This window comes from Cottoperca gobio, chromosome 13, assembly GCF_900634415.1.
Source record: "Cottoperca gobio chromosome 13, fCotGob3.1, whole genome shotgun sequence".
Lineage (NCBI taxonomy): Eukaryota > Metazoa > Chordata > Actinopteri > Perciformes > Bovichtidae > Cottoperca > Cottoperca gobio.
In genome coordinates, this window is record NC_041367.1 from 11,182,921 (window position 1) to 11,210,680 (window position 27,760).

The 27,760-nt window shown below is 39.1% G+C and overlaps 2 protein-coding genes and 1 long non-coding RNA gene across 4 annotated transcripts; 1 reads left to right on the forward strand and 2 right to left on the reverse strand.

Moving 5' to 3' along the window:
* Nucleotides 1-700: 700 nt before the first annotated feature.
* On the reverse strand, nt 701-7,295 carry tmprss4a (transmembrane serine protease 4a). Of its 2 annotated transcripts, none has more exons than XM_029447035.1 (13): nt 7,033-7,295; nt 5,797-5,851; nt 5,461-5,604; nt 5,075-5,227; nt 4,843-4,969; nt 4,620-4,739; nt 3,925-3,968; nt 3,479-3,641; nt 3,200-3,366; nt 2,793-2,888; nt 2,527-2,669; nt 2,214-2,366; nt 701-2,100 (listed from the first exon to the last, which is right to left on the reverse strand). In XM_029447035.1, exons 3-13 carry the CDS (start codon nt 5,570-5,572, stop codon nt 2,089-2,091), a joined length of 1,290 nt encoding a protein of 429 aa, XP_029302895.1. In that variant the 5' UTR covers nt 5,573-5,604; nt 5,797-5,851; nt 7,033-7,295; the 3' UTR covers nt 701-2,088. The 2 variants fall into 2 exon arrangements, with proteins under 2 accessions (XP_029302895.1, XP_029302896.1); XM_029447036.1 differs by lacking the exon at nt 7,033-7,295 and adding an exon at nt 6,745-6,933.
* Nucleotides 6,846-25,273, forward strand: LOC115018174 (uncharacterized). Its single transcript, XR_003833330.1, has 4 exons — nt 6,846-7,013; nt 23,542-23,645; nt 24,350-24,487; nt 24,811-25,273. It is a non-coding gene; the product is annotated as an uncharacterized LOC115018174 (long non-coding RNA).
* Nucleotides 22,024-26,330, reverse strand: il10ra (interleukin 10 receptor, alpha). The gene is made up of 7 exons (XM_029447034.1): nt 26,038-26,330; nt 25,406-25,526; nt 25,053-25,228; nt 24,784-24,929; nt 24,337-24,502; nt 23,837-23,955; nt 22,024-23,619 (listed from the first exon to the last, which is right to left on the reverse strand). The coding sequence occupies exons 1-7, from the start codon at nt 26,126-26,128 to the stop codon at nt 22,726-22,728; spliced, it is 1,713 nt and encodes a 570-aa protein (XP_029302894.1). The 5' UTR covers nt 26,129-26,330; the 3' UTR covers nt 22,024-22,725.
* Between the last annotated feature and the right edge of the window lie 1,430 nt (nt 26,331-27,760).

Below are 27,760 nucleotides of genomic sequence, written 5' to 3' on the forward strand. Positions count from 1 at the left end.
TAAAATTGAGTTTTAAGTATATCACGTCTCCGAGTACTAAAAGCGATATCAGTGTTTCCCCTACCATTGTCTGTGCCCCCCTCTGATTTTAATGTATTTAATAATCACAACTCACTTTTCACATTGAACAGATGCTCTTTTATTAAATAAACTAAACGTTTATATTATTTATCTAATTTATGTGCACGTTTCTGTGTCTACTGCACTGGTGTCAAACTCAAGGCCACAATTATATCCGGCCCGCGAGAAAATATAATTTCTCTATCATAACTGGCCCGCTGGTTTTGGTAATTAAATCAATGCATGGCACAACCACGGGACATTACATATTTGAGGAAGTATCTAAATGTGTGAATGAAATGAAACTGCCCCGGGACAAACTGACGGGACTGACGGAGGCTGCGATGTGATGAAAAGAGCGGATTAGGTATAGGGTAATGGTGGAAGAATCAAACTTACTTGCTCAATACCTTGTGGTTTTTAAGGTATGTTCCAGAAATTTGAGACGAAGTGTCATTTGCATCCTCTTTTGTTCAGAATGTATATGATGATTTACATACATTCTGTTCCCTATTGCGCCTTTTGTTAACTTTGGGTCAGAGGGCGACACTGAATAGAACAAGGAAGTATCCGGTTTCACTTGCAAAGAATATCAAAACATTGTGTGTGACAAAACAATCTTTACAATTGCCAGGTTGACGAAGAAAGTCTTTATTATATTTACAACATATTTACAGGTATATAATAATCAACACAATGTACCATCTATATACAGTCATCACACACTGTGGCGTTCAGCAACTCTTGAAATGCTATTCCTGTCCAACTATTGCATAATATAATACAGTATAATACAATATGTTAACTATTGTTTTTAAAGTCAGAAGTGCCAATTTATACTAATTTTGTGTAGGTCTCAGACAAGACAATGATACAAAAATAAAGGTAATGTATTTTACTTTGCAACAAATGGAATGATTCATTTAAAATGAAACTGATACACTTCACCTGAGTGCACACATTTTACAAATGTACATTCTATAATCTCTGTTGCTCACTTTTATATTTTAGGAATTTACATTTATATCCTAAAAACTCAATGGCCACCATCGAATATTCTGGCCATGGTGTGAGATTTCTGAAGGCACGCTTGATATCTGATTGCACTTTAAAACTCAGTCTGGAGGCACTACAAACTATAAACACAAAACAGTGGTTTGAGTTAGTCTTCAGGGCATTGTTAGACTAGTAACTTGAATCATTTGTACATACATTAAGGTCAAGTAATTCTCAGTTTCCACTTAAAGTGCTCATGTATCTCAATCTGTGGTAGGAAACAAGCACAATATCTGTGCTGTAAAGGTTGCATTTTCCCTTTATTAGCAAGAGACATCAGATCAACTGGATCAGCACCATAAATGCATATATTGAGGATATTAACCTGAAGCTTCACACTGACTTCTGCTGGCATTGGCATAGCACAGGTTTCCCCTTTATACCACCTTTCTTTACGTAGCGTTTACCGTATGAACCCTCATAACACACAGCGCACCGAAAACCATAGTAATCAAGTACATTATGTCTGAGGTCTGCCAGTCTGGTAAGGTCCAATCTTTTCACAGTTAAAAACAGTTTGTACAGTTAAGTCCTTATGACAAAACCAGTGATAAAATCTATTTTCATTTGATATTATTCTTGTTTTATAAAAGTAGGAATTAGTTAATTGGGTCTGTCAAATGCCAACATTGTAAAAGCTAAAAACATCCAGACTGTCCAGCGACACATAAAAACATAAATATACTTGTCCCCTGAGATAAGAACCTGAAATGGCACAAACACCTGAAATAAGTTTAGTATGAAACAGTGCGTGTGTGTGTGTGTGCGTGTGTGTGTGTGTGCGGTGCTTTTGCATTTGGCTGAGTTCTTTTGTTTTGCTGCTGAGATTGATCTTCAACTTCCCCTTTCTGTCCTTCTGTCTCCCATCTTCAGTCAACCACATTGAAACAAAAGCTTTGTTTTAGTTTCACAGGCTGTCTAAGGCAGACTGGACTGGAGTCTTGAGGCGGCTGCTCGACACGATGGAGGACCTCAGGGGTTTTTCTAGTGGGATAAAGTTATAATCGTCAGGGCTTTGTATGTATTGCATTTCTTATACATGTTAACATGTGAACCGTACCAACACAGAAACTAAGCATCCTTTCTGTATTGTATACCTCAACAGCTGTATGAATCCAGTTTAGCATCTCTTCCATGTTGGTGTAGACACCTGGCTTTTTCTCCCGGGCACAGCCAATGCCCCAGCTTACCACTCCAACCAGATGCCAATGAGAGGAGGTGTAGTACACCAAAGGACCCCCACTGTCCCCCTGGGAGACATAACGGCACAATAAAAATGAATATCATCTCTGAATATTGGACCATTCTACAATCTACAACTGATACCGAATTGCAGGCCTATAGAAGTATATTTGTTTTACAGTCTTAATCAATGTTAATTGTAATTGGAACTAGTGGTTCGTTCGTTACCTGGCAGGCATCCACTTTCCCCCCCAGGAAACCAGCACAGATCATTCTTTGGGTTATGGCTGTCCCGTACACTGTGTGGCTGGAACACTTGGCCCGCGGTATCAGAGGGATGAAGGCCTCCTGAAGTGAAGGCGAAACCTTACCTGAAAGAATAACAAGGATGCAACGTTTGTGTTATAGTGGTAACTTTAAAGAAGTTCTTCGTCACAAGGTGGCAGTTCATGATGATGATGATGATAATGAGAGGTAGTGTGCAGGTTTCTCACCGTTTTCCTGCATGTATCCCCAGCCACTCACAGCCATGGTGGCAGTGGCTGGAAGGCCTAAGGATTTAGGAGGTAGACAAACCGGCCTGCGGCTATCTGAAAGACAGGAGCAGTGCGTTCGAATTTAAGCATTTAGGATATTTATTATTTGCTTGTCGTGACTTTGGAAAATTAAAAAGGTACAGTTAAAGTGTTGATTACTCTGGCTGAATTTGATCTACTGTAGAGAAGAGAGCATGCGGTTTGACATTTACATCTTTAGAGGGCCCTAGTGTAAAGCCTTACTTGTCCTTATCAAAATTTCTACAATTTCTGTCTAATAAACACAGACTGTACAAGCTCAGTTAACCAATATACTAATACATCTAGCAAACAGAGTTTTTCTGAGTATAACATTAAACTCTCACCTCCCACTGTGATCGGGCTGCTGAGTCTCATCAGTGCAATGTCGTAGTCGTTTTTTGCTGAATCGTAGTCTCCATGCAATACAATCCTGTCCACATAGGAACCTCCCAGTGTGCACATTTTTGTCCAGCCTGACACCACTCTCCAGCGACTCAGCTCCTTTTTACTGCTGCAAGGCCCAAAAGAAGAGAGCAAGGAGAAAGTGTGAGTACGAGTTTATGTATTAGATGTTAACCACAAAGGAAATTCAAAGGAAATGATAAATGTGTATTTATACAGACCCAGCAAAGCAATGGGCAGCAGTGACAACCCATTGTGGTGACATCAGTGAGCCTCCACATACATGGTTGCCTCCCTGCTGCAGGCTAACCTGCCAGGGCCAGTCCTTAATCGAAGCAGCTGTACCCCCGACAATACGGCCGTCAGAGCCCGCCTCTCCACAGTCTGATAAACAGTCATTTTAAGATTATTTTCTTCACTAGTCCATTCCAACCTAACTTTTATTGTATGTCTTTGTTGTTTTATCCATCTAGAGATCCTTCTATTCAAACAGTAAAGGTCAGGTTAGACTAGTTTCTTCTCCTCCACAAACACCTTTTCTGACTTGTAGTAAAGAATGTCATATGTTGCTAAGAAAGAGTTTTGCAGCTAGACGTGTGTGGGCCTGTTCGTGTGCAAACTAAACAATGTTGGTGACGGTGGTTGCTTTACTAAAAAAATAACTCACCTGAACAGGTCAAAGATACCACAGATCCAGATCTGCATACACTGCTGTTGGGGGAAAAAGGCATTCATTAAATATTTAGTTTTACACATGTACCACAAATGGCTACACAATTAGTCAAACAGACAAAATACACAGTCTAATGTTGACCTAATTTCACCCCCATGCTGAACTTTGTCTTTCTTTTGCTTCACTCTGTCTTTTTTTGTTTACTTTCATAGGGGATGAGACAGAGAGGTGAGAAAGGGGAATTTCTTTGTCTTTTAGGAAACGAAACAGACACCAACTCATGTGTACAAGAGACAAGAGGGGAGAGAGCAAAAGTTAAAAGCTAAAAGAGCGAAAATAAGAAGAAGTGAACATGTTTCTAGCAAACACAGACAGGAAAGAAACAGATCGGAAAATAAAGAGGGGGAAGAGAGAAGTGCATAATGTGCTTTCATTTTCAAGGCAACGGCTTGTTCATATGGGAATCAGCTCTCTGGCAACAACAGCGATATCTTTGTCATAAAGGTAATGTTAAAAGCAACAGCACTAATGTTACTTCAGGTGCCTCTGAGCAAGGTACTTAACCCTGAGTTGAGAGAGACTGTCCCTGTAGTTAGTTCACTGTAAGTCACTCTGGATAAGAGCGTCTGCTAAATGACCTGTGATGTAAAAAGGTCAAAGTCATGTTTATTGACAGACGCCGTCCTCACCGTTCTATGGTCGCCTGGTGTATGGGTGTGTTCGAAGTCCCGGGCCAGACAGCTGTGAATGGTCCGGTTTTCAGGATAGGTATCAAAGTGTCCACTCGGACACTTGTGCTATGAGGTTCACTGTGAAGACAAAGGGGGGGAGGCAATGTAAGACTTTTTATTCAGGTCAAATAACACAGCCATTTAATTTGCAACACAAACATGTAATCACATGTAAACTCACTTTGTGTAGCCCAGTTGTTTGCATGCGGTCTGTGTGTGCTTCTGGTTCCAGTCGTCGCTACACACACTGAGCCAACCTGGACCACGACTGTACACCTGCAGGATATGCTTATCTGTCAAGAGCCGCACTGGAGGGAGGAATCGCACAAAGAGTAAGATACGAGGATTCATTTTTTTCCCAGATTAGTTTTTGTGTCCGTCTGTGATGACAAAAGTGAGGTGTTTATTTTTACCTGGAAAGGTAGTGTTGGCCGTAAAGCTTGACACGCATGTAATTTCATCCTCTCCTCCAGCACAGTCATGATTGCCGTCACAGGCTTTGTCTATTGGGATGAACTTCACTGAACGCTTGCAGAAGAAATATTTGCTGTCAATTAGCTGCTTAACTATAGGGAAAAAGAGAGGCACGTTGGAAGAGAGGGCAGGAAACAAGTTAAATAACATTTTGCTTGGATGATTTGAAATACAATGAATGACACTGAATCCTGTCATGAATTTTAAGCCTTTGCAAAACATGTTTCTCTGGAATCCAAGTAGTGACAGTTGATGGAAATATAAATATATCTGTTTGGTATGCCACCCTGTGGTATTAAAACTACGTCCAAGGTTTGTGACTCACTGAAGTATGCTGCAGTGACCAGTATTCCCAGTAAAACTACAACTACCACGACAGTCAGGACCACTTTCTTCCTTTTAGACGCCTTGTCTTTCTGAGTCTTTGGAGCCGTCATGGGCTTTCTGTGGCGGCCAGGCCGTGGAATCACTGGGAAGACAAAATACATAGTAATGGAGAGCGAAACATTAGGGAGGCAATGATAGAAAAAAGGGGGATGAAAATGAAAATTAGTCAAAAAGGAAAAAATAAATTCAGTCAAACTATACATTACATGACAGTTTCCAGTATTTAACATGGTATTCATAAACCAACATATATAAACATGAAACCAACACCAACCGGTCTTCCTGGGATTCAATGGCCTCGTACTGTCCTCGGGCACCTGGATGATCGTCTGAGGAAAGAATAACAAGGATACATAAGACAAGGTGAGCACAGCTGTCGAAACAACAGTGTGCATTGCATGGCTTGAGACAAAATAGTGTCTGTGTCTAGGTTTAGGTTTGTGATTGTGTCATTTTGTTTCCATGTAATCATCTAAGCTTTCACGATCTGATTGCATGGGACTTTTTGTGTTTATTTCCAGGTGATCGTTATTAAATATATGCGAGAATACATTTCAGCCATCTGTCCAAAACACTAAAAGATAGAAGACGTGAGCCATGTGTAAAACAGATGTCTAATACAATGCGTATCTAGGGTTGGAGCCACAAAAGGATTATGGATCATGCACACTTGTGCCACTATGAGTTGTCATAATCCATTATCGGACAGACTCCTCGACCGCACTATAACAAAGTAGACAAAGGAGACTTTGAATGTACAGTATTGTGAGGTGTAGTATGGCAGGGTCTATTGGGACCTGGTGAGTCTCCCATTCAAATGCAACTGATATTGTGGAGACAGAGCACATTGAAATGTTGCAGAGTGTTAAAGTGAAGCTTCCCTTCAACCACAGGAGAGGTTAAAGCCACATATAACTCAAGTATCCTGCAGGAAGATGCATCCTAGTTGCACAATTGCATACAGTACATCGTGTGCTTGTAAAAACAAAACGAATGACAGTTGTTATGTCCCAATACAAGTAGTAGGATCAGTATCCTTCAAAGCTGTAGTTCCCACCCTTTCAAACAAATCTGACATATTTGTGAGCCATGGAGTGATTTTCCCTTCTCAGATTAATTTCACTTGAAAAAATTAACAAGGGGCCTGAAGAGTTTTTATTTTTTATTATCCAATAATTAAGTGAAACTAAATGGTCTTCTGTTTAATAGTAATGTTACTTACCAGTCACTGATGACCACTAAATTAAATAAGGTAAAGATTCATTCATAAAAGGTGTGCTTGAATCCCAGTTTGCTTAACCCTAACTCATGACAGTACTTCAGTAACGTTAACATGTAGCGTTAAGAGATTATGCTACAATTGTACTATTGGCCGTTACATTTGCTAGTTAAGACTACAAATCTCAGTAAACCTCCATGCAGCTTCCCGGAGTCAATTCGGTATAATTTGGGTAATTTAGGGCTCGGCTTGTTGTAAAGATGCCACTCCCGGTAAGTAGTTACTACTCACGCTGTTCAGAGTTGGAGGTTGTGTGAAATCCGCGGCTTCACGGCTGCTTCCTTGCAGTTAACGGGGCTAATGCTAAACTAGCTGTTGGTGGTTATGCTAGTAAATACCTCCAAAACATGTGCGGCAAACAAATGCACATGTGAATTGTGGGTATTTTTGTTTTGGAGTGATGAAACGTGTCCACGTGGGGGCAAGCGGAAAGTTGTGAATTAACATTGACACAAGTTATGGATCAACATTATCAGTCATTTGAAGTCGTGTTTCTGTCCACCTGGCGAATGTCACTGTCTTTAATCTAAATGTGTAATTTAACCAGTTTAATGCTCCACTATGTTCACCAGCTGACTTTAGTGGCCAATTTAGTCTGTCAGCCGTTTGCTGCTGAGCGGCTACAAGTATTTTCTTTTAGCTTTGTTATTGAAAACAAGCTCCCTGTTGCCAAAAACGATGCTATGAATTGTTATTTGTATGTTTTACAATTGAACAGTTACTTTTTCAGTGAGTTATTTCCTCACTCTAATTGTTGGATAAGGTGAATGCACCCTTTCACAAATAAGGAGGGCACAATGGATTATGGGATATTGAGTATAACTATGATAAACTAGTTGTGTCTTCTACATTCAGGCTAAAGAGGGCTTTTTCATTCATTGTTTGAACTACAGACAAATTCACAGTATATACACAGTATGTTTGTTTGTTTGCGATATCCAATGCTTAAACTTCTATGTCTTAATAAGGAATTGCCAAAACCATATATCTAAACAAAACAGTTTACACTGTTCTATACTGTTCTCTAGTTTTCACTTCTGGTTTTAAAGAAAATTATTTCCGTTTCTTTCCGTCCTCGCTCCCCCATACACACAATATCCAATATTAGTGTAATTGTTCCTTTTGTATGCTTTTGTACTGTTGTGGTTACAGACTCTCTCTCCGCCTCCCAACACTTGTATATTAAGTGTAATTCATTTGCCAAAATAAAGACAAAATGCACAATAAACAAAGTTAAAGATAAATTTCACTGATGGCATAATTATTATTTTCAATATCCTTATTGTGAATTATTTTGGCCACAATAATTGTGTAGTGAAAAATCTGATACCATGACAGCACTAGTTACTTTACTTAAAATAAGTGCTTTAAAATCAACTTTGGGGCAAGAGAGGCTTTTAAAGCTCACCTCTGTGAAAATGACACACACAGTCAGTCAAATGCAAGAAACAAATGATAGACTCTATAAAGAGAGGGGGGCAAAGAATGTTGTTAGGCAGGTTTCTTTTTAGAGGGGAGCGCACTTTATTCTGCTGTGATCAGCTGTACTGCTGAGAAACTCCCTGAGACACACATAAGAGATAATTTCAAGTGATACCATCCAACTTAAAGTATAAAAGCTGCATAGGTCAAGTCCCAGACACTTTGTCCTTTACTCAACACATTTTCTTTACATTGAAACAAGTAAATGTTTCATTTGTGTGCATTAAGCCTTAAGCATTAAGTTGGACTCATTTATTTAGTTTATAGCCATATACTGTACATTTCACTTTATGTAACAGGATGTAAGGTGATTTTGAGATACCCCCTCTTTTCAATTTCCCCAAAAGATTTAAGACTCACCCTTAAGTGGTCGGAGAAACTAGGTCATCATCATCTGATAGTGTGCAGTATTAATTTAAGATGAATGACTCATCACAAAAAAGGTGGGAAGTGCTGGTAAACCAGAAAGATAGCTAAAGAAAGTCATGTTGCCAAAAGTGGACAAACGCATAATTGAAAATACAAGTTCTGTTTTGTCATTACATGACATGTAATGATGTTTCCTTCTGGGAAACATAAATGTCGTCATTTGTTCCATGACTTACACAAACCATTTTATGATCCAGAGCAATATCTCAAAACGATCAGATAACAAACCATATCTTACGTCTTTTACTTCTGCAGAAACAACTAATATGTTAAATCTGATTTTTGTTTCTTTTTTGAGTCAGACTGACACATATGGTGGACTCCAGCCAGTAAACCAAATCTGCTGGGTAACCGGACGTATAACTGGGTCAGCCCTGACAGATAAGAGCCTTAACACGGTAAACATTTTGTTAAAATGAGGTGTTCCCCTTGCTGCTTTGTTAGATTATGTTCCTCTAAGCTTTTGAGAAACTATGTGTGACATGTTGAACTAGCTTTAATCAAAGTCAGTGATCTAGACCAGTGCACATGTTTAGATATTTTATAGGCAGAAGTGCACACTATAGTTAGTGTTGAGTAGGCTTCACTCTCTAACACATAAGCATGTCCACACACATATACTCATTCGTATAATGAAGTGGGCGGTGCACACATATGTTTTGAAAAGATTTTGCTATCTAAAAAACCCTCAAAATCGGATAAATACATAATGAGCTGTATCAATATGAATCACCATGTTCCTACCTGCACCAGAAGCTACCGCTGACCACACACCTGTGATGAGATACCGTGTATAAAGTACGAGGTTACATATGCTTATCATATCAACTACAGCCAACTGTAAGTGCTGATCTTGCTTCCGTTTAGTTGCAGATAGTATCTCCGATCTGCAGAAACATTGCTGCTGTTATGAGCCAGTACTACAGAAACTGGTTGAGCAGAAGTAAGCAAATATTTTAGTATGGCAGTATGATAACAAACTCGCTACCAGGATGTGCAGTGGAGATCATATTCAAATGACCAGTGACCTGATGTGGCCTTTACAAGGAACATGTTGATTCTACATTCAGTTGCACTCACCTGCATGATGTAGTAATCTTTTTTGGTAAGGCCCAGATGCACCTCATCCAACGGACACAGAGTAAACACTGCCCTCCCTCCCTGGAGGTGGGACTCCCCAGTAACTCACTGTCCCTCGGATGTCCTTCGTCTTCTTCCTCTCAACCTCCTGCTCCTCTGGCTTAAACTACAAAACCTGGTTTGATTCGGTATCTCTCTCTCTCTCTCTCTCTCTCTCTCTCTCTCTCTCTCTCTCTCTCTCTCTCTCTCTCTCTCTCTCTCTCTCTCTCTCTCCCTCTCTCTCCCCTTTTCTTTCTACAGCAGTGTAACTAAATCTGGCTTGAATGGTGCCTGACTTGACCCTTTTTGAAACCTCAAGGCAGTAATAAAAATGCTGGCGTACAGCGTAGTTTTTCGAAGCTACAAAGATTCTGAGAGAGCTGTATTTGACCAAGCCCTGCTGACAAAACAAAACTAAAGTATTTCAGGTAACTTGAAACTTGAACCCTCCTCTCTCTGTCACTGTCCCTCCTCCCTCTACAAACGTTTTAAGCCTGCTGGATATATAGCACACCTTCTTATTCCCCCCCTTTTTTGTCATTTACTCCTTAGCTCTCATCCAGTGTCTCTTTGCCTCTCAAATTCTACCTAAACAAACACCCATGCATGCAAAACAACACAAACGTGGTACAGTGCCTCATGTATGAACACACACACACACACACACAAACCCAGGCACAACATAATGTTAAAAGTGGTGTGGTGTGTGTGCAGTAATATGTCCTGAGGCGGAGGTGTGTATCTCTTTTTACCTGTTGTTTTGACAGACTAATGAGAAGTCAGTTGGTATCAGTCAGGAGTTCATGACATCACATTGTGACTCATGCAATGCCACATCTAATAACATGAACAGAACAGGAATATGACAAATACAGTCAATGTCCTACAAGAGCCATGGTTACGGCTTTGAGGCTATACTAAGGCACAACTGTGCTTGGAGCTAAATGCTAGTTTCAGCCTGCAAACATGCTCACAATGACAATGGTAACGTACTGAATAGTTAGCAGATATGTTGTTACCATGTTTGCCATCTTAGTTTAGTGTGTTTGCGTGCTGCTATTTGCTAATTAGCACTAAACACAAATCACAGCTGAGGATGATGTACATTTTGCAGGTATTTGGTCATGAACCAACTACATTGAAAGTCAGCTGTACTTCATTTCACGGGCAATTTGTCCAATAGCTGTGGCTACACAAGTCAGGGAATCACCAAAGATATAGCAATCATCCTCTGGGAACCATGAATGACAATTTTATGTCAATCTGTCAATAGTTGTTAAAATATTTCAGTCTGGACCAAGCAGACCAACAGATGGCCGAGTGGAATACAATTGTAATATCTTAAAAATGTATTTGAATATGCCTTATATCTACACAGAATGCTGCAGTGGTAAGGACACCTACAACTTCTGTCTTAAATGTATGTTGTGGTGAATTACCTTTATTTTAAGAATGCATCCAATGACCACTGAGGTCACGAGTGCAGTGCTTCTAGAAATTAAGCCACTGTGAATGTTATGGGACACTGAGCATAGACAACTGAGGGGAAAAGATCTTGATGAGTGTGGGGAAAAAGACTGAGGTTGACTGAAGAGAAAGAGCCCTTGTTAAAAACAGCAGCTGATTGTGTCGCTTGACCAGCACTTTGAACCTAAAGCTGACTTCCAGCCTTTCCTCACTCAAGCAATTAGGTCTTTGGACTCTAGACTACAATATAATATAGATAATATACTAGTATATAACATATGCAGACATATGGTGGATAGATGTATAAGGTGGTAGGGAGGGAAATCTAGAGATACATAGATGGAGCTTTCTGAGAGGATCACTTTGAAGCCAATGACCTCTGAAACTTCTCCACACAAGGTCTCTTTCAACCAATAACCTCAAATAACCTTGTTAATGTTCAGGTTGCCATAAAGTTGCCAAGACATTAAGAGGCTCCACCCTGGTATTGCATCTGGTGCATGCCCTCCTTCTGTCTGTTTGCTTGACTTGAGCTTAGTTAAAGTTAATAAAGTGTCATTTACATACCAGTTTGTTAAACAAAAAATATCTGTTTTATACAGTAATATGCCCATTTTCCATTCCCTCTAATATAGCACATTCCTCACAGAGATAAACTGTAAATCACATGAATATTGTGCAGTCACAACGTTTATCCTGTTTGGTAGTCCGACACAGTTGAACAAGATATTTGCAAACACTCTAAAGGACAAGTTGAAAGCCATTCAGAGATCTAATAAATCTATTGTACGCCCTTGTTTGGTTTTTTTTGTTCTACAGAGTTAAGCTGCTTCATTGTGTTCATAATGCCATCAGCTCTAACAGCATGACAGCCAAACTCACAGTCCAGGTCAAACTGATGAAAGTCATTCATTCATTATTCTTCCTTTGTTTCTCAATGAAACCACCAGTTAGTTGCTAAAATCTGGGTTTTTTTCTTTCTAAACTTTGTGCATATAAAGCTCAGGGAGAAGTAAATACACGGCTGACTTGCTGAACAGTTTATAGTCCAGATGGGTTACATATTAACCCATCTGGATCTATCGTGGGCCTTTGCTATGATTTTTGTATTCACAATGGTATCAAGAAGTGGAGCGAAAAGCATTCCATTGTATTACTTATTCTCAGCATCTATCTATCTTTAATTTAATTACAAGACCAATTTTGAACAAAGCAAAATCATCATTAACATACAAAACAACTGTAGTCCAATTACAATACAAATACGATCTCTTAAAGCAAAGCAAGTTGTTAAGTGGCACTTAGTTTATTTTAAAGGATCTATATATGAGATTTTAAACATTGGCAATAGCAGAGAATACCTATATGCTATGTAAAGATATGGAGTAATGGCGTCCTGAGCAGAGAGTCACACCTCCTCTGTGTGTTGTAATCTTAGCTTCTCTGTTCTTTGTTTTGGTAGCCGTGCCGGCCGGCCGTGCTTGTGAGTCCCTCTATTTGAAACTGTTGGTCCCCCCCCCCACGTTTATAAGGAGACTAAGGTTGGAGATAATTGCTTATATCGCAGGATATGCAAGTCAAACGCATAGTTGAAAGCACGTATATCTCCGGCCTAAGTGAGTTACCTCAGCATTGTAAAAGTGAGACGTGCAGTTTGAAGCGCTCAGCTGAAGGCGAACTTCCAGGTTTTCCTCCACTGAAGAACACAAGTTCTGTTTACAAGCCTGCCAAACATTCAATTTATCATATGTAGAACCTTTTAATTTAATATATAGACAGCATTTGAGGCTGTCAAAAGCTTTTTTAAATTCTACTTAAGAACTTTAGATCATATTATTTAACACATTTCAGGACCATAGGGCGCCCCCACTGTGCTGGATAACACTGATTTAAAATCGGGAACTTTCCTTTAAAGGGTTATGCATTTTATTAGACAAGCTGATAAAGGACAGCTAACGTATAATAAGACACTTGTTTAGAGATGGATAAAAGTTATTTTTTGAGTTTTAAAACTACTATTACTCATACAGCTACACAATTAATTGTTTTTGCTGAGGAAATGCAATACAAACACATTAGTTATAATGTTGATGCTATGACGGTTAAGGAAAAAAAAAAAAGGCAGAACTAATTAAAAAATATTACTTCACACACATTGACATAGTTCCCCACACCACTGTACTCTTCCTCACCTGTAAAGTAGCTGTCACTCTGAAAACATCTGGTTAGTGTTGAAGAAAAGTATTCCTGGTGTTTGAAAATTCATTTTTCTCTGAAGAGTTTCTCGACCGACCTTTTATTGTTTCAACAGGGAACAGCCTTCTGAGTTCCTTCATCCCACCTCTCTCTCTACTTCCATGGAAAACAACTAGTCTCACTCTCTCTCTCTCTTACTCGCTCGCTCTCTCTCACACACACATACACACGCACATCACCTCAATTTTACCCTCAAAGCCAAAACATCCCCATCAGTCAAGGCACGCAAGCCCTCCTTTGTCCACACAGGTGTGCATTTTGTGTAACTTGATATTAAGCTTGAGAAACTTTAGGGGAAGTGTGGCTTGTAAAATACCTGGTTAATAATTTACACCTTCCCATTGTATGTTTCCTGGAACCTGAAGAATGTCTGTTGTCCCAGTCTAACCTGGGAAGCCCAAGTTTTCTGCATGTTTTTAACAAAACTGGTTGTGTTAAGAAAAGATTAATGACATTTCCTTTTTATATAGGACATAAGAAAGAGAAGGAAAATCAAACATTAATAGAGTGAATACAATCAAAGAGACATGCCAGCTTCATGTACAACAGTATACATTTACTTATTATTACCAATTACCAATATCTAAAGGCCCTGTCACACATATCCGTATGACAGAAACGTATGCTGGCGCATACGAAAATTTGTCAGAGTCCAAATACGTCCAACTTTTCATCGGATCGGAAAAGTGAACGTATACAGATACACATGTCTAACTTGTTGATAGCGCATCACTTCCTAATACAAAATGTATCAGACGAATGTCCAATGAATGCATAAGATATGCAAAAATATGGCGTACAAAAAATATCGGCAACGTGCTGGTGTACGTTGCTATAAGGTAAGGTATAAGTAGTATTTGTTAAGAGCTCACTGTGTTACGCTGGGGTGCGTTGTTGAACGCTGATGTTTGAGCATGTTCAAAATTACCGGACGTACCCGACGTGTGCTTCATAAGATATGCAGACGTTACGTTACGTTAGACATACGTGAATACGGAATACGTACGTGAATACCTACCTACGTAAATATAGTACGTGAATACCTACTTGAATACTTACCTACGTGACTACGTTAGAGGTACATTAGATATAGGCTACGTCGGCTGACGCTGAATCCTACAGCCAATTTATTGATAACGAGTGGATAACCTATTCCTACCCTATGTTAAGATGATGCCTGACGACGGAGTAACTTATTAAACGTGTTTCTACAGTACAGCTAGCGTTCAGCATTCTAGTCGTTCTCCAGCATCAGCATGACGTGAACCAGATGGCACGTTTCCAGCTCCGTTGGCCAGACACTGATACGTTTTAAATAAGTAAGTGATACGCTATCAATGTTTGACATGCGTATGATAATTTGTTATGTATTCGTTATGTATGCGTCAGCTACAACACAGCTGTGGAAAAGTTGGACGTATTTGGACTCTGACACATTTTTAGCTAATTTTCATATACACCGGTATGTTTCTGCTATATGGAACTGTGTATGTCTGGCGTGTTCGGCGTAACGTCTGCGTCCTTTAAACGATCACAACTCACCCTTAATTTATATCAACCTATTGCCGATATTTCGTATGCGTATACGTTTCTGTCATACGGATATGTGTGACAGGGCCATTAGGCATTCAAATTGTATCACATGGTTTAATTGTGTGGATATTCCAGGAATAATCAACACAAATCCCATGATCCTGCATCACTGTCCTTTGGGAACACAACACACCTTTTTAAATAGGGTCATTGTGTCACCTCAGCTGCCACCCACTTAACCGACAATATTAAAGAATGGATTTACAGTATGAGGAAGTACTTGTCTGCTGAGAAATATGAAATACATCGCTGGTTATACAACTTAAGTAGGCTGCGTGTATCCGCAGCAATCCATTACTCATGACATTGGGATAGAGGATATCAGCGTAGATAGAGGCCTTTGCAACCTGATAATCTATTATTGCCTTGAGCACCGTAAAGAGGATCAGTGACACCTCTCTTTGTGATATGATGGTAAAATTAAATTGTATCCTGAAAATTTGCTGCCATATTGCCAAAAAAAATCCTGTAACATTTCCTGAAAATATTTTTTGTCTCTGCTTCTTGTTACCGCTCACCACATAAACACACATGTATAGACTACATTTATGAAAATGGATATGTTGACCCAGTATTAAAGGTTTGCTTATTTCATCTATACTTCTAGAGATTTTGGCTTGGTGTATTGACGAAATTGTTCTTCTTTTGAGCATTTTATATCTTTATGTGATAATGGAGAGAGAGGAAATGTTGGGTAAGAAAGTAGGAGATTGAAATGTAGCGAACGTGATTGCGTGCGCGTGCATGGCGCGGGGAGATTGTGTGCGCGTGCGTGGCGCGGTTTCTATTTAGTTCTCCCCTCTCCTTTCTTCCGCTCTCTAGGTGTGTGCGCATGTGTGTGTGTCAGCTGCGAGGCCCCGCCCTTCGTAAAACGTAGTACAAACTGAAACGTGCACATACATTTGATCAATAGCATAAGCGTTTAGTTTATTTAATAAAAGAGCACCTTGTGAGTGTGAAAAGTGAGTTGTGAATAATGAAATATATATAAAAAAAATTATTTGAAAAAAGAAAAAAAAACACCTTGAATTTCAGGCAGACAATGGTAGGGGAAACACTGTATGACATTGTTCAAGATGCAAGTATCAGTCATTTAAAATTCAACAGCTTTTGAATACTATCAAGCTTCCATTGCTTAACGTAGGATATGAGTGTGAATCCTTTTTAGCGGTACCGTTCTGTGACATACAGAAGAGAAATGTTACCATCTCCAAAGAGGATTCACACTCAAATCCTACATTTTCGAAGATTTAAAGATTATGGATTCCCATGTGCAACCTCCCTAAAGACTGCTCATTCCTCCTCCAAAAACTAGCAAGTGGACCTTTTGAGTTTAGATTATTTTATTGCATATTTCCAAGTTTAAGAGATAAAATAACTATGTGCTAACATGCTCACAATGACAACTTGTGTTGTTCAGCAGGTATAACATTTCCCTTGTTCACTATCTTAGTTTGGTGTGTTAGCATTTTAACATTTGCTAATTAGCACTAAATACAAAGTACAGCTGAGGCTCATGGGAATGTCATTAGTTTTGCAGGTGTTTGGTCACGATCCAAAGTATTGGACAAATTAAAATTGTGGCGCTAGAGGATATGCACCACATTCTATGGCAATCCATTCAACAGTTGTTGAGATATTTCAGTCTGGACCACAGTAGTGAACCGAAAGACCGACATTACCATCTGCAGACTGGCTCAACTGACTTTCAGGAGAGGGGATGAGAGAGAGAAACAATAAAGGGCTGGGGAAATCAGGATGGATTTGTAAACAAAAGTCACAGTATGGATGGATAGATGGATAAGATACGCAGTCACCTATCCAAATAGTAGGCATACATGTAAGGCAGCTAACCCTCTGTGTGACCTTGACACATTTTGTGGTTCATGATCTGCGATTAGACTCATAACTAATGTCAGTGTGGTGAATCTCCCAAACAGAAACTTTCCACCACTCAGAACTGATAAGGTCTTTACGATTTGTACAGCATTTCAAGCTGATGTACCACCAGCTGAGTTAGGCTTTGTAATGATTATTAATTATTATATTAACTGTCATGACAACCACACTCCCTATCTGTTCTCGTTTCCTCGAATATTGTTTTCTTCTCTCTTAAAAGGTGCAACATGAGAATGTGTTACACCAGCTGCCAGGTTACGCTCATTATATTCATCCAACAAAATTTAAAACAAATCTGAGAAAGGGAGCAAAAGTGAATGCAGGTCTTTTACTTTAGCACTAAACTTAGCGAGTGACCACGGTACTTTCCACTGATATATTGTTTTTAATGATGCAGAATTATGTGAGTGGGAGACAAAAAAAACCTCTACCCTACAAATGCAACGGTAAGATAGTATCTGCTTATTGCACATAATTCGAACCTTTTAAAATTCAATTAATCTTTGTGGAACTTTGTGAGTCAGTTTACCTTTTTGAGTCAGATGTCTCTGTACTCTTTCCAGCTCATGTTACATTTGTGTTTATACTCATATAGTGTGTGCACTATATTATTTTCACCAATGATGTTGAATAGGTGTAGTAACACAATCATCCAACAGGAGTCCCCATGCACCACTTGATTCAGGTGGTGCATGGGGACTCCTTAGTATTACCTAGCTGTCTGTTAATGATTTGTTTAGGAAGGGAATAAAGGAGAGGGAACTATGGGAACCTGAGGGACAAAAGAAAGGCATTTCATCATGTAGCTAACCTGTGGTTTCAAAATAGTTGTCCTGAAGATTAACAAAACCATAATGTTGCAGAGTTTCTGGTTATGTTTGAGTTTCCTGTTGGATCTCAGTGAGTCGTACAAAAGGGTGAATGTTATGAGAAAATTCTATACACTGCAAGGTATTAAAGTACACCAGAGGGAAATTTTAAAGCAAGGGTTACTGAGTAACACTCAGACAGGCCGTCTGATCCACATTGTTCTAAGATTTTCTGATAAAGAAAAGGTTCGAAGGCGGGCGGGACAAAGAAAGAAGATGGACCGGTTTAAAAGAATGACTGGTATTTTGACACAGGCCGACATAGGCAAAGGACGAAGAAGAGAGAGAACTCTGTGTTGCTTCTTCACAGTTGAGACAAATCATTAAATGAAGACTGATGTCGAGGAAAGTGAGTAACAGAGCTCAACACCAAACGGACAGGAAGTAAAAGAGAAGACAAGAAATACCACCGGTCATCCTGGCTGGTCAGCTATGGGGAATGAAGGTAAGAGTGTTTCAGCTGTGATGCTTCATGTCAATTCTGTGTACAGTAACTGTGACTCACACAAACAACTTTAAACAAACAGCTCTGCGTCCTGATTCAGATACATTTTTCTACTCAAGTATTTTAGTTTTATGACATTACAGTTCCTGATTTCCAACTAAATGTACTCAGTGTCTTTTAATGTTTTGTTAGATTGCTTGTTGCACATTTCACTCTGTCATTGAGCTCTGATTGTTTCCTGTACTTTCCAAGCTCTTCTCATTGTGCTAGTTGGCAACTTATATATCACTGCATGGCCAGTCACTATTGTCACTACTGTGTGTGCATATACAGTGTAGCTGTCGCTTCAAAGGTGCTAAGGTAAAACAGTGAATACAATTTAGAAGGTTTAGTAGTACATAGTTATCCTTTTGCTGTTGCTGGTACTAATGCAGTTAGGAGAGAAAACGACTTTTGTCTTTTCACTTTCTTTTCAAAGGCTGCTAATGAACGCACAGGCAGGGCCGGCATTTTCCCAGAGATTGATTTGCCAATTAAATTTGATTAGAGTGAATATTCATTCATAATGAACTGATATTGATCCAATTAAGCCCAGGCAGCCAGACAGACGACTATTTCAGTCGGTAATCATTTATGTCAGGAATACAATAGCATGTAAAATTCCAAACGGTCCTTTTCATCATTCATTTGGCTTGTTTATTGTTCTTTGAATGCTTGTAATGTGATCTGTGTTGATCTACGGCTATAATCTTATTACTGCTCTGCATTTGTATTTGCAGGGAGCCAGGTGAACTCGGCGGCAGTCGGGATCGTCGTGGGCTTTGGTATCCTGGTGATCCTCTTCAGCATTGCCATTGTGCAATTCTGCTGCAAGTACAAATGCAAAAACTGCTGCAAGAAAAAGGGTAAGTGTGAGCTTCAATAACTCAGTTCACCACAAAAAAACGTTCCAATCTTGTGGTATTGAGTGATGCAGATAGGTTTGGTTTTATCTGCACAGGTTTCAAAATATGTCATCGGTTTAATACTCTAAATAATCCAAAGACCTCTGTGAACACATCATAGAGTAGGAACTACTTTCTAGCTATGAAATAGGTGTTGACTGTGAGGTCTAAGTTAAAACACTGATAATAAATCCAGAGTTGCTGAAAAAATGTCTATTCTATGTGCATCACAATTCACCAAAACTATCTGGATGTTGTTTTGGTAAACCAGCCTTTAAAAATGCTTTCCCCTTGTAAAACTGGCATGCATATGCTTACATGGTTGGCATAAGATGATGAATTTGTTCTGCTTGTTATACATCCACTCTCTATCTCCTCTTATTTCTCTATAGATCTGTCACTGAAAGACAAAGTGCTTAAGTAAGTGGATTTTTCCTCACAGGCTTTTCAAATACTTTCAATTAAAAATACTAAAAGTTTTATTTATCGTCTTTTCATGGTTGTATGGGTAAGCTTGGTGTGCTTGATCTCTCTATCTACAGCAAAGTCGGCTTAAAGAAGTCTCCTCCTCCCTTCTCCATCAGCAACGTCATAAAATGACGGCCGACTTGGTGGCAGTTGTTTCTGGCAACCTCCATGAGAGAAGACACCCCCTCATCTGTCACTTTCCTACGCATCACTTATCTTGTTTTCAGTATGTTATCTGTTCCTGCATTTAATGATATCATTTAGGTTGATGCTTTAACATGAATACTGTGGAGGGATTTTCTTTCATGTCATATTTACATTACTTTGTGTAATGTCATATAAATATACAGCATATTTCCTTGTGAAAAGAGTCTTGGTTTGATATGTTGTGGCTTCTCGGGATAGAAACTTGCAGGCACACACACCACAGAAACTAATGCATACATTCTGCTACATATGAGAAGCACTTTTGAGGGGGAGGAACGATATCAACAGCTTAACCTCTGCAACCAGGCTCAGGCTCAGATCAGTTTTCTTGTAAACTGCAGGTGGCTTCCCTTCAAAGTCACATATCTACTACCTTCTTCATACTTTCTATAGTTGGCGGAACCATGTCTCATAGTTCTCGTATAATGAAACTACTGTAAAACGTGTTTCTCTGTATCTGATGTTTTTCTGATATGAGCTAAGGTGAAGAAAGGTCAACTTTTCAACAACAGGAGTTAAAAGTTTGTGAATATAATGATTTTAGGTGACTTCAGGCTGCCTTCTCTGCACATAAACACTTATGGCAGATGATCCACTCATGGGGCTGCAATGTTTAAAAGCTCTGCGTTTTATCCATAACTAATAAAACATTAAACAATTTAAAACATTGAGTCTGTTGTCACGGTGCCTTGGTCATGTAAAGGCAAATTCAGGCCAGTCAAAGGTAAAAAATGCCACTTTTGTTTGCCTGGGTAGGCTAAAACATAACACTTCCTGTAAAAGTTGTAATTCTCCACAAAACTTCCATCAACTTCTTTTAATACTCTGGGTATAACGTATTTCTTCAATCTGGTTCCCAAAATACATATCATGCCATTCAAAAGGTTCAGTCTAGCTTTTTATTCACTCCATTTAATCCAGTTTTGGTTAACTATCTGCAGCTGTGCTGATTTGCACTCCCATGTCACGTGACTATGCACACAATCTGCATTAAATCATGCAGAGCTCCTGGCAGTTACTGATCATTGATATGCACAGACAGAAATAAGACAGGTGACAATGCACAGTTGAACGTGTTTTTGTTTATTGGGATCTTTGATCCTTAAAATCGCAATTTGTCTGGAGTCAGTCTAATTTCATTACAAGATTTTGTTAATATCACTTCCTAATTTGACAACATATTTATGCAATAGAGTCATTTTCCAACACAAACTGTTTTGGTAATCAATTGCACATTTGTTGTGGACCTCTAAAATCAACCTAAATTGTTCCTGGCTACTTGGCTCATTTTGTGACCTCGTCTTGTAGAGGTCGCTGCCTCAAAATCATTTTTTCTTTAGTATTAGTGTGTTGAATCTAATTACCACAAAGTAGCAGATTATTCCAGCATTAGCGTACTGGTAGCACTGGACATAATGGGAGGATCAGTAGGGCATCAGCAGAAGATGTTTATCCCAAGGCCTCCCAACAAGTTAATCCTGCCAAACATGACAAGGTTGAACTATGATCTACATTAGTGGACACATACTTCAAAACCAGTACCATGTGATACTTTGCATTTCTAAGAAGGATTTTAAATGTTGGCTCACTTCCCTTGTACTTAATGCTGTACATGGAGAAGTACGTCACATCATTTTTCCACCACTGCCAGGGTTCTACGTCATCCCAATAAAGAGTAAGATGTATCTGACAGCTGATGTGAGGATATTATTTTACTTAAATACTTGTTTGGTATCTGAAACTTCAGCCGTGTTGACAATATTTTCTCTCTTTGCTATCAATGTGAAACGGGACTTTTTTAAACTGAGTGGAGTCTGAAAGAGGAAGTGTTTGTTTTTTATTTTAGACGCTTCGAAACCACCGCTCTGGTTCCTGTAGAGAATTTGAATAGGGGGATCCCATGGACACCAATGTGCTATGCAATGTTTGTTTTAAGGTCTCTATCACCGTTTTGTATCAGGGCTTTCCTTGTGTTTCTTTGAGTCATGGTTTCTGAAATCAACATTGCTTGGGTTTTTTGTGAATATATGACGGTAACAGAATATTGTAGGAAGACAGTTTCTTTTAATGACACGTACAAGAGCAGAGTCAAATATATTTACAGTAATACACGATGAATAAATAGTTATTTTCATATCTAATAAATAATTTAAACGAGGAAGTAGGTAAAAGACGGGCTGTATAAGGCATATGAATGCTTGCTTCATATCTGTGACCAAATGTCCTGCACATCACTGGAAGATTAAGAAAGGTATAATTTGCTCCTTTGTTTGACACCACTTGACATTGCACTACTGGCTCACAAGTATTTTATTTTGTCTATTATTTAAATAGCGGAAAGAAAAAGAAATTTCAGAAACTTTACGTGTTGGTTACCATCATATAGGTGTTACTGTTGAAGAGATGAGAGCCAGGGAGAAGAAGAAGTGGCAAAACGTCCAAAAGTATGTAACTGTCAAAACGTTTCTCTGCATTGCTCCCCACACCAGTTTCACTTCCGGCATACAGCATTTTAGTCAGTTGTAAATATACCCAGTGAAACAGGGTTGAATAAGGTCTTTGACATAATGTTATCCGTCTCTAGAAGCCCTCGAGACTCCAACCAACAGCTACTAGCAAGCAGCTGTGTGGTCTAACCTCTATTTCCTTTAATGATTCAAAAAGTGTGTTATGTAGGAAAAGGGAGTGCATTGCTCCAGCATAGCACTAAGACAGGTTATGTCATGATGATTTTATAAACGGCGTATCACTCAGTGTTCAGTATGTCACAGAGAGAGAGGGACACATTGTTCATATTGAAGTCCTGTCCTTCCTCCACTAAGGACAGCGGTGATAGAGCTGTTAGCAGAGGAAAAGTCTCCCCCAGTTGTATAAAAGTTGTTTCTAAGTCATCCACCATGACACTGTGCGTTTGTGTTTTTTTGGAATAACTTGAAAATGTAAGCCCCACTTTGTACGAGTCCACAAAATCACATTTGCCGCTCAGTTGTCCATTTTCAATACACACAGTTCTGTATTGTTTGATGACTTCAGTTCCATAATGGCCTTGTTCATGGCACCAAGTGCACTGACCTGCTCCTGAGCAGATGCACAATTGAGGTCCAGCCCTGTAGCCTGTGACCATTTCGGCCAAAACCGAGTCAGGAAGCATCTGTTTAAACACCTCCTGCTCATCATAGACCTGAATCTGCACAGTGGAAGGGCTCTGGCTGCGATAACTACCCCCAGCAACCTTTAGAAACCCACTGTCCTGGCCATCCAGATTCATGGAAGACGAATCGAGCTGGCAGCACAGCCCCACCCCACTATCCCCCCTCTCATCCTGCAGGGGGTAATCTGTCTGAAAGCTCGTAGAGCACTCTGGTCCTAACAAGCTCCCACAGCCACTGTCCTCTTGTCTCATTGGAGGAATTCCTCCGCTGTTTGTAGCAGAGTTGGACTCCATGCTGACCCCGCTGTCCATGCTGGTCCTCCTGTCCTCCTCTCCGTCATCCTCTGTTACCGTAACATGTGACACTGGTTCTTTGACACAGGTTTTCTCTTCTGTTCTGTGACCGGACAGGAACCATCCTTTGTCCGTAACAACTTCCACAACTCCTTCTCCAATGGAGAGTGGACGCCAGCCACTTACAGGGGATTTCTGGGGTGAGAAGAGAAAAGACCGAGGTTGTTATATTATTCATTGTTTTGTTAAGCCATGTTTAGGAACAAAGGTTTAATCAACTGAACCATCTCAGCAAGGCTAATATCAATGTGATGCAAGAAAAAAAACGATTTTTGGTTCTGTTTTCCGAATAGTTACCAGAACAAGTTTAAATAACTAATTGTTCCAGTGTTCTGTAATTGAATGTACTTACCAATGCAGCAGGTGTTTTCTCTGAATGTCTCAGGTAACACAGGAGGATGGTTATTATGATAGCAATGATGGCCATTACACCCAGAGTAGATAGGGATGATACAGCAATTATGAACCATTCTACAATCAACAAAAAAAGGGAAACGTTTAGTTAGTAGGAGCAGGGCGTTCTTTAGTTTCTTTAGATTAGTTCAACATTTTGGAAAAAATGCTTATTCGCTTTCTTGTCAAGAGCAAATATGAAGCTAGCATCTGAATGAATGTGTCCCATGTTTATTTTATTGTTAGCACAAATACACATTTTAGTTGATGTTGTTCTATTTCTTTTCATAGTGACATGTATTTGAAAGGCCATTTGTTTTTAACTATCTCTACAACTTAATTCTTTTTTTTATTCCTTTGATGTTTATTTTATTTTACTTGGGCAAATAAATCAACTGAATTATAACAATCTGATTGCTCTTCAAATCTCTTAGCTCATATTTCTAATGTTTTTCTTACCTTGCTCTGGTAGCAGCAGACACTGTTTAGGGGACACACTGCTGGTGGACAGAGTTCCAATGCCCTCGACCTTGATGCTGACACAATACTCTCTCCCCCAGCGGAGAGAACTGAAAGACTTTGTCTTATCCTCCCCCACGTCGTCTTCCAGGTATGCTGTGGTATTCTGTAAAAATTAAAATACCAAGAAGGTCAAGGCATTATACAGTAAAGAATATGTTGTAAAATATAGCCTGAGATTAATAAGGTTCAGATTTAGGCACTTTTTTAATATCATTAATTAATAAAAAATGTACATAATCAAAAAACATAAACAAATTAGATTTAAATGTCGTCAAGTGAGTTTGTCTGTACTTTAACAGCCCTGCCTATCGGTTTAAGAGTGTTACAATTAGTCCCAAGCTTGTGTTTTGAATATTAGTGATAGGGTTGATTAACGTATTGTACCTTTTTATCTTTTCCTTTCTCCTCCAGGTAGATGATGTAGGTGAGCCCATAAGGAAAGAGTTTTTTCAGAATGGGTTTTTGGTGAACATAAACTGTCAGAGTGCTGGAAGTAGCCCACAATGTGATGGAGGGAGGCTGCAATACACCTGCAGGAACAAAGAGGTGTAAGAAAACAATCTTATAGCGTGCCTAAATAACTTAACCAGCCTAAATACAATGTTTTAACTTTGGTACACTGTTGTACGAACCAAACTGACAATTATGCTTACTTTCATTTGGGAGAAATTTCTTCCTGGTCCACACAGAGACATCATCTCCTGCAACCAGCTGAACTCTGACCTTGTAGGCTGTGCGATAGTCATATACAAGACTGCTAAGGTCACAGTAGGTCTTATTGATCCCTGTGCAGCTGGCCACTATGGCCCATTCATCATTACCTAAGTACCTAAGGACAGAAAACATAATATGATAAAGGAATGAGTGATTGATAAAACATTTAAATTAAATAAAGCATTTCAACAAAAAATTAATTCTCCCTGGTTAATGATATGAATCAAGGAAAACAAATGTAAGCAGTTTAAAGGTAAAGTAATAGAGAATGAAGTGAAAGAGTTAAACATACTTTGCCATTTGTACATTGTACTCAGGGTTTGAGGGAGCATCCACAGGATGTTTCCAAAGCACTATTACCTCCCCGTCCAAAATTTTGACCATCAAATTGTCAGGCTGAGGGACGTACAGTCCTGCCAAAAAAAGAAATACATTGGGAAATTATGATTTACATTCAGGACTCATTATTACAAGATATTTGAATTTCTTATTACATAATCGAGAGAGGAAACATTTGTACTGTTTGGATTTCCGATTGTAAAATCATGAACCTTGTCTAAGCAATTGCTCAAATGCTATCTTTAGAAGGAAGTGTGGTTGACGAAAAGACGCGCCAATCTTGCAAATCATTTATGGGATCTCTGGTGATATGACATTGTGGGTTTGTCGTAAAGGGAACAGAGTTAAACCCTTATTCCACTCTAACCGTAGGATTCATTTAAGTGAAATAGGAAAATGTGCGATACATGTTCTATGTAATCTTGCTTTTCCACCTCCGCCTTCAGAATGTCTGTATTTCCCATGACTTTAACAATTCCATCATCCGTCATTGTCAGGAAAATCACAGTAAAAGAATTACAATACTAGATGAAATAAAACAGATAAAACAATCAGATATACTGTGTAATAAAAGTATTTAATTACCTGACACAAAGTTTAGGTAGATGATCAGGAAGACAAGAATTGTTATGTTATTGCTCATATCCATGTCTGGTATCTGGAGAGATATTTTCATTCAGTCATAATCCACACAGTAGCAGCCAAAAACATCTCCTTTTCCAATCATCAGTAAAGCATATCAGACTGAAGAAACATCTTCCCTCCTCAACAAGTCTGTGTGACGGTTCAGTTAACACAAGAGTGTTGATTAATGTAGGCGGAGGGAAACAGCTCTTCTCTCGCTGTATGTTCATTCGTTGAAGAAATTAAAAGATGCCTAATATTGACATAGTTCTCCCCAAATATCTTCCTCTCTTGCTTAACACCCTCCCTCTTGGATGATGCGTTTCCTGTTGTGACTACATTAGTGACGCTGCTGCATCGCTCTATTTAAATGGTTTCCTTCCTCTTTTGATTTTTCTTTTCCCCTTTCCATACTCTCAGCAGTCTCATGGTGCACAGAGAAACGCTATTTCGGGATCTTTTTTTAAATTTAAATAACCCACTGGAGTTTAGGGATTCCCCTTTCACTTTTTGTAGGCAGTAGTTCTGGTGCTTTTCAAATTATTAATTGTTTTCCATAATGAGAAATATACAATCCACACCTCTGTTTAGTTTGCGTGTTTGTGCCTTTTTGACTAGAGCACATGTATTTGTATCTTTTCCTGTCATGTGATGTTGGTGATAGACATACATTTGTATGCATCAATATAGATTAGGAGGCTGGAATTAAGATTTTTCTTCTATGTAGTGTTTTAAACTGAACCATATCTCCACACCTCATCTCACTTAAAAAGGTTTTTCTGTTTGGTTACTAAACACTATGTTTACATCCATGAAACTGCATTTATAAGTTGTGAGCATACACATAATACTGCCTTTTTAATTAATCCTTAATTTTGTTTAAACTCTTATCAATTAGTCAATACTCACATTTAAATAATATGCTTTCAATTCTCAGAAAGCACTTTTCTCTTAACTACAGCCACTAAATCCCCACAGTTTCTCTCTCTGTTTCTCATCTCCTTTTCACATGTGACTGTCCAAGTGTTAGTTCCTGGTTTCTGAATACACACTGAACCATGAACCTTTATGTTGTCAAATTTTGGTTTCGGTCTGACAGACGGACAGAGAACTGCTGAAGGTGGACTTCTCTCACAAGAGGATCGGCTACATGCACATAGCAAGAGTGTATATATCACCCTCTAGTTGTGTTACAGTGTAAACACATCCTCTCATTAAATATCTTGTAGTGCTTCTTTGTCTGATCATCAAAGGTATTACAATCCAGATCTGTATTTCAACACTGATATTATGTATTGCTGTGCTCTATCTGCTTAACATTTATGGTTATTCAGAGAGATTGAAGGGGATGACAGTGTCAGTGTCAGGGTGAACGATGTAGGAAGAACATACTGTAAACTGTGGGAACCTTAGAAAGGATCTACAGACCCTGACAAGTATTGGTCAACCAGACATTATGCGAATAGGCAGGGAACAGAAGACAATAGCAACTTGAAAAAAAGGGGAATGTGCGAAACTGGAGAAAGATTAGGGGTTGAGGGGAGATAGTGATCATTTGGAAAGTGAATATAAAAGTGAACACAGGGGGAAATAAGAAATCAGAGGTAGTAAGGTAACTTCAAAAGTTTTCAAAGCAACATCTGAAATATTTGTGCAAAAGGGGATTGCTGTGGGAACAGTTAAG